This window comes from Ascidiella aspersa, chromosome 1 (genome assembly GCF_963924565.1).
Source record: "Ascidiella aspersa chromosome 1, kaAscAspe10.2, whole genome shotgun sequence".
Taxonomy (NCBI): Eukaryota; Metazoa; Chordata; class Ascidiacea; order Phlebobranchia; family Ascidiidae; genus Ascidiella; species Ascidiella aspersa.
In genome coordinates this window covers 23,773,259-23,781,013 of record NC_139447.1, presented here as the reverse complement: position 1 = coordinate 23,781,013, position 7,755 = coordinate 23,773,259, and the positions used below count along the sequence as shown (strand labels likewise).

Here is a 7,755-nt window from a genome sequence, read left to right as displayed (position 1 = left end):
TAGACAACCTGATGTTATCGTTTGATGTCGTGCGTATGCAATGGGAATCTTAGTTTAAATACAAGCAAGGAGTTCAGAATTGTCTGGTAAAACTAACATTATTTTAGTGCGGCGTAGCCTACCTGCAAAAAAATTAGTAATTCTTTTACCGGAACGCAATTCCGGACCGTTACACGAAAAGCAGCAACTTTATCCATTAAGAGGTTAAGTTTAAAATATATTTAGGTTTAATTTGTTGGCAGTTAATTGGCTGTATTAGATGGCAAATTAACTTGGTTTCGCCATCATAAGCAAAACGTTTGTATTTGAAATATTTAAATTTAAGTTTGATACTGTACCTAAAAATACGAAAAACTGATAGATTTAAAAAAAGAGCTGAATTGTCAGATTGCTCCACGTTTGTTTGATGTTTTAATACAATTTGTTGTTTTGTTCACGATTATAGGATTTTGCGCAAAATTGAAAGCAGCGTTCTGTAAATTCAAAACAACATGGTGGTATGTTTTTAATATTGATTTAAATATCAAAACCTTGTTGTATAACAGTATGTCATCATGTGATTTAATTCTTTATGTTTGTATAGTTCTATATATTTCTAAAGTTGGTCCAGTTGCATTGTGTGAAAATGCCTGCTCGATCTTTAAAACAAAAGTATTAATATAATAATACTTGACCCACCCGCACCCTAACCCAAATATTGTGCATTGTGGTAGGATTCTAGACCAGCACATTGTGTTCATACCTGAATTAGTCAATTGAACTAAACTTTAGAAATTCAAAAATGAAACTCCAAGAAAGATAGAAGGAAGCATAAATATGATATTAATACTTGACCCCCACTCTCAATTTTTTGTCAACAGACTAAACTTGCACCCCCCAAAATGGATCTGTACCCCGATTTATTATGTTTTACACTAGTTGGGTGCTTGACCTTAGTTGCACCAGGTCATCCTGATTTTACGGTGCTGCACCTACAAGATCTCATCTAGATTTGCCATACTTTTTTTCAGATGTGCCAAACGCTAACCCAAATTATGTTAGCAATATACACCCCTGGACGAAAATATGGAACTTGGATAGACCAGAACCCCAAATTTGTAAATTTAGCTTATGTAACTAATTTAGCATTTTGGGTTGCCATGGGTAAGGCTAAGTCTCTTCACGTTTCTTGTAGCTTTATCTGACTCAAAGAAGCAGACCGCTAAATAAATCTCATTAGTTGATATTGCTCAGTGAGTATATATATTCAAAAATCTCAGTACACACAATCCCGTTTGTAAAGTATGGCAGATCTCGACGAGATCTCGCGGCTGCACGGCCGAAAATGTTGGGGTGACCAGGTCCAACTGAGGTCAAAAGTAGGGTTCCTCTCCGGGAATGTTTCGACGGGAAATTCCCGGGATTTCCCGCAAATTAACAATCCCGAATCCCGGGAAATTTTTTTTATAATCCCGGGTATTCGGCAACCTAGCAAAACTTTAAAAATATTGCCGTTTTTGACTAATATAAAGAAAAAAATAGTACCAACCATGTTAACGTCGTTGACTGAGTTGTTTTATTTGCGCTTACCAGCGGAAAAACCTAATTAAATTTATTCTAACAAAAAAATGCATCACAAACAAGGGTCCTGACTCGTATTAGAGAAGGTCTGGCGCTCCTTCAGTTATGAACAGATAAATTAATAAAAAAAAACGGTCTTTAGATACTGCTTACCACAACGCAAATTATTTGGGTTGGAATGCGGGTTAGAGTTTGGGTGAGGGTGGGTCCAGCGGTATAATTAATAATAAACATAATAATACTTGACCCACCAACACCCAAACGCTAACCCTCACCTTAACCCAAACAATATGCATTGTGGTATGCGCTATTTCTTTCTTTTGTTTTTTTGCATAACTTTCTATGTACATAAGTGAAAGAACACCCATAAATGAGCTTAATAAAATGTTTGAAGCTAAAATAAAAAAAAATGCCAACATCAAAATGACGTAATTTTATGTATAAATTTTTCGTCGGGATCCCGGGATTCCTGGGAAGTTTCATTTTTCAATTCCGTTTCCCGGGAGTGAAAAAATCCGGGAAAAAGAGGAACCCTAGTCAAAAGTGCACCCCGCTTTTATAACATATAGGAAAACCGGGTGCATATTTAATTTCCAGGGGTGCAGATCTAGTCTGTTGAGAAAAAAATCGCGGGTGCACTTGCCATACTTTCAATAGTGGCACACAATAACGTAACACAGGGATTCAAGCCATTGGTATAAAGCTGTATCCAGTAGAATAGCTTAACATAGAATCCCTGTAAAGCGCCAAAACCGCTTGCTTGGGTGTTGGTCATAGTTGGTGCATCCCGGTTACGTCTATTATGACGTCATACTGATGTGAGTAGTGGATACTTAATAAAGCTACAGTAAATATATATACTTTATACATCTTGTACACAACCTACCATAAAATGACCTAATTTAAGTAATATTTGTTAAGCTTGTCTTGGTGGTTGGAGACCTTCACATCCCTTACCGAGCATCCGGTTTATCTCCTAAATTTAAAAAGCTTCTAGTCCCTGGAAAAATTCAACATATCTTGTGCACTGGCAACTTGTGCACCCGTGACTCATTTGATTACTTAAAAAGTTTGGCAAGTGATGTTCATGTTGTGAGAGGTGATTTTGATGAGGTAAGGTAATTTAGTTTAGCATTATGTTATTAAGTGTGCAACAAGCTTAAAATAAATGTGTTGAAGTTTTATTCATTTAATAATATATATATATACATGATTTTTATGTTAGTTTAGCTCAGGGATGTCCAACCTTTTAGCCGGATGGGCCGCATTGCCACTTTAAAAATTTCAATAAATGGGTGACGTCATAAGTTACGTCATATATTGACGTCATGAAATAACTTAACTCATAAACAGCCGCTCTCCGAGAGTGAACTTGTGCATAAATATGCAAGTAAATATCGCCATGCCGTATCATGTCATGGAACGACACCTTTGGGCTGATATATTTCCTTAAAAAGGTTCGCAAAAACACACATTCAGAAAAACACCAATCTTACTTAGCAATAATGCTGCACAAAAGTGTTCGACGAATGTTGAAATGCGACATTAGACTTGTTAATAGTCTTAAAATATAAGATTAGGCTTACATCAAACACTGCGAGTTCTACACATTTTGATGGTAGTGAAAACAATTGTTACTGAAAGTGAGAATAAGTGGTGGGCCGCACATAAACAACAGGCGGGCCGCGGGTTGGACATCCCTGGTTTAGCTTTACTTAAACCCAGGTATTTAACATGAGTCTGCATTTACCCAGTATATATATTTGCATATAATTTATAATGTAACGCAATTATATAAGGTTGTGAAAGCTACTTCAATTTTGTAAACTAATTCCTATAAGCAACTACCTACAATGTATAAACCTGATTCAATTTATTACCAACAAAATCCTTTTTAGAATGCTAACTATCCTGAGCAAAAGGTTGTCACTGTTGGTCAATTTCGAATAGGAATGTGTCATGGTCATCAAGTGAGTACTATATCACACATAGGTCAAACAAACAAAATTGCTCAAACATGTCATACAAACATTAATTTATATATTTAAAAAAAATTGTTCAAAAAAGTATTTTTTTCTCACTTTTATTTTACATTATCTAGTAGTTAGAGTGCAGTTTCTTGATACTTTGTGTTCTAAACTCAAGTTTTGACAATACTCTAATTTACATTTTTGGTTTTAAATATAAAATAAGTACCTTTATCTCCAATACCATTTATAAGTGGTTTTAAACTAAAGCAAAATGTTTATTACATGTTATTTGGATTGGATGGTACAACTAGAGGTATTTAAAGCAGAATATTGAATCCCAAGGGACCTAAGAATTACCCTGCATAGTCAAATCTTAATTTGTTGGGTAAATAAAAATGCTTTCTCAATTTATGCTATTAACACGGAAGGCTGCTGTCATTTACATGGGTTACAAGTTTAAATAATTGCCTATCGCCGTGGTAGCACAATTGTAATACTTGCTTTAAATGTGATCTCATTCAGTAATATTGTCAACATTCTTTGAGGTCACCAATTACAATTTATTATAAAGTGCAATAAATAGTTTTGGACATACTGTGTTACTTTTATTATGATTGTTTTGTTTTTCGTGGATTTTTGCATACAATTCCTGCTATATGGACAAAATATTGTTTTTTTTACAATATACATATGTTAGCATTGTTTTAAAATTAATTGTTGTTTGTCTTTAAATGGGTTAAAGTACAGTTCACCCCTAAATAATACAGTGGTTCAACGGTTATATAAAATTATTTTTTAATTTCATATTTTTGATTTGCTATTATAAAATCTACTATACCTAGGGATTCTACTTTGACATTTCAAGCTACCAATGTCTCCTCTCTAACAATATCTTACATACCTACAATGGCTTATTGGTGTTTTTATATGTTAGATATGTCCATGGGGTGACACAGAAAGCTTAGCAATGCTGCAACGTCAGCTAAATGTTGACATTGTGCTATTTGGTCATACCCATAAGTTTGAAGCATACGAGCATGAAAATCATTTCTACATAAACCCAGGAAGCATAACTGGAGCGTTTTCGCCAATTTCAAGGTTTGTTAACGACGAGAGCCCTTCTGTGCATGCTGCTACAATATAGAAACCTAAACAAGCCTTAAAAAAACTTTAAGATATATCTCTTAGCAACCTGGTTACATCTGTCAGTGGTGCTTTGTTTCTCAAAATATTTATTTATAATACTTAAATAAATAAAAAATCAGTTTTAGTCTGCTGAAATATGAATTTAATTAACATAGTTAACCTGGTTTTACATCTCTACAACAATTTTAAACAAGATTTTTTGTTAAATTTTTAATTGTTGAATAACTTTAATAGGGAAAATGTGAATTACTTAGATCTTAGATGTAATATATCTGATAAAATTTGAACTAAAGTCCTGTTTTGTTCAGTGAGGTTATTCCTTCGTTTGTGCTTATGGACATCCAAGCAAGCACTGTGGTAACTTATGTATATCAGCTGCAGAACAACGATGTGAAAGTTGAGAGGATAGAATACCAAAAACAAACGTGAAATATCGCCATTTTGGTGCAGCAAGTGATCATTTTCGTGCAATTATTATTACTTTTTATCCATTTCTGTTGGCCGTTGTGGTGTCGTTTATCATTCAATTCTTTCTCACCCCCCCAAAAAAATGATTTAATGATATAATAATTTGCATCGAGATTTTGTATTGATTTTTTTTACTACGAAATAAGGCAAAAGAGCTCGTGCTATATTTGAATATTAGCACTAATAAATATTAATTGAATATTAGCACTAATGCTATTGATGTGGAGAGGCACTAAATATATAATTGTTACCCAAAATAAGCGTTTTACCCAGATTACAAATTTTTTTTGTCGCACAGAGCTGTTTGATTACATACATTGCGTTTTCTAAGTTTCTATAACATTGCCGTAGTCATACTATGAGCCAGTCTTTATTTCCAAATATCTTGTTGATTTACTTTTAATATGGTTTGTCGTATAGTGACTAATGCTGCTGCTGTTTCGATTTAATTCCGTTTGTTACTTATATTTTAAATTGGGTAAATACGAAATATTTTCAAAGCACCTATCCGTCAGACCGCTTATGATAAGTGATTGTTTATACATATCATTACAGCATGAATTGCTTCAATGTTCATGTTCATGTTGCTCTTCACATAATAAAAATAAACTTTTTAATGAAATTAACTTCTCATTTTTTACTGTATTATACTGAAATGTTTTGCAATGTTCCATAAAGTATGTGTTATACCCGGGGTGAGCGTAAAAATAATTTTCTAACCGAAACGATAATTTTTTTTTCGGAACGCATAAAGATTTTCAAATATTAGTTCACGAATCTACATCACAACGGTACGTCTAAAGCTAAAGTAAATAAATCCAAGGTTACCGTTTGATGAAGTGCAAATTCGCAACTGCAAACCATAGTTTTAATACATTCAAGAAGGTGGCGGGAAGGCCTGGTACAAAAGAACATTTTTTACATAGTACCTGCAAAAATTATTTTAGCGGAATGCCGTTCCGGCTTACCATCACCGCTGCGTAATAAGGAGTTGTTAGAACGACTGTATGTACAAACAGGATGCGGACCTTCTGAGCCTGTGCAACTCAGTTGGTAGAGCGGCGGTCCGATTATGGCCGAAGTCGTGAGTTAGATAGGCCTACAATATGTCCTCTTTTAGGAGGATTTGTCCTCTTTTCTTCAGAAAAGTTAATGGTCCTCCGAGGACGCTCAAAAATGCCCAAATATATCCTCTTTTTTCGCATTTCGAGTTAGTTGCTTATACTTTCAACAAGACTTCTAGGCGAGACGTTGTATTTATTTCCCAAAATTTACTGTAGCCATGAAACATGCTGAATTGCTGGTTTAAAGGTTTTCCAACAAATTGCCCGCCAGCCCTATCTTCTTGATTGTGATTGCAAACATTGTGCCAGAAAAATTGCAACCGAACCTCAACATATTTCACCATTTGCTATTACACTTTTACAACTTACATTTTGCCGCCTTAACAGTTTTAAAATTTGATACTGCGCTTGCGCACGTCGGACTCGGGACTCGGGTAGTTTTACGCGGTCTTACCCGAGTCCCGAGTCCGACTCCGGCAAAACAAATCGACTCCGTCGAGTCCCGAGTCCGACTCCGCAGCCCTGCTGAAAAATACCCCTTGACAAAATTTGAAACAACCGCAACCGTGTTAAGTTAATTAGTTGCATTAAATGCTTTCGTATTAGGTCGACATTAAGTTTACGGTATTTGCAGTTTTTAATATGCGTCCCGGATTTACGATTCTAAAAGATGGCAAGCCTACATATCATCGAAGGTATAATGGCCCTATTTAATTACAGTTTTGCTAATTTATAGATAAACCATAAAAGTTATCCCCTTTTCGAACTATTTTTTATCCAATTTTATAACAGGCTAGCAACAGCTACTTATACTTTTTTGCGGGAATTCATAATATTTTTGCAATATTGCCGTTGTATTGTGTATCGTCACGTTTTTGGAACACAATAACGCACTGTTTAATTTATGCGCTCGACATCACAGCCTTACAACTGTGGAGTAAATGCCCTCACGTACACGTTTGTCTAAATCAGATCGTATCGAGCACAAGCAATTTGTTGTGTGCCCAATGCGAAAGCCTCCTAAATTATCATCAGTTTAGCCAATTCAACCAAATAAAACTAAACATTTTCGCGCGACCAACAATACGCTTCACTATTTTCATGTTGTCTCACTGATATTTTATTGAAAAATGTCGAATTCCTTTTTGTAAGGGGGCCCAAGGCTTAGGAAAATTACCAAAGAAGAGACGCGACTGAAAAAAGGTTAAGAACCACTGATTTGAAGTGACCCACTTTTTTTGTAAAGTCAGGAGACGAAGTTGCAGCTGCCGGAACCACCATGGCTTTTCATACAGTGAAGCACCATAGCTATAAATCTAACGACTGCACCTCTTTTACTTGCCGGCAAAAAAATGTCCCTTTTTTGGGTGTTGAAAATATGATAGCCCTAGAGTTAGAACCTCGCCACAAAATAGTTGTTCTTTTAGTATTGCCTTGCTTGCACCACAATCCTGATTAGCGATGCACTTTAAAGCATCAGGATCTTTTGTGGTAATTTTATGCACAGATGAAATTTCTGTTTATAAGTTATGGAAAAATAAATTGAC

General features: G+C 35.1%; 1 protein-coding gene across 1 annotated transcript; it reads left to right on the top strand.

Moving 5' to 3' along the window:
• The first annotated feature begins 377 nt into the window (after positions 1–377).
• Positions 378–5,754, top strand: LOC146168385 (vacuolar protein sorting-associated protein 29-like). The gene is made up of 5 exons (XM_083389339.1): positions 378–497; positions 2,482–2,673; positions 3,459–3,530; positions 4,465–4,628; positions 4,985–5,754. Exons 1-5 carry the CDS (start codon positions 492–494, stop codon positions 5,103–5,105), a joined length of 555 nt encoding a protein of 184 aa, XP_083245465.1. The 5' UTR covers positions 378–491; the 3' UTR covers positions 5,106–5,754.
• Positions 5,755–7,755: the final 2,001 nt, after the last annotated feature.

Excerpts from the sequence above, each read along its gene's own strand:
- LOC146168385 (XM_083389339.1), top strand. Across the intron at positions 3,531-4,464 it reads GAATGTGTCATGGTCATCAA|ATATGTCCATGGGGTGACAC; the intron begins GTGAGTACTATA and ends TTTATATGTTAG. Across the intron at positions 4,629-4,984 it reads GCGTTTTCGCCAATTTCAAG|TGAGGTTATTCCTTCGTTTG; the intron begins GTTTGTTAACGA and ends TGTTTTGTTCAG.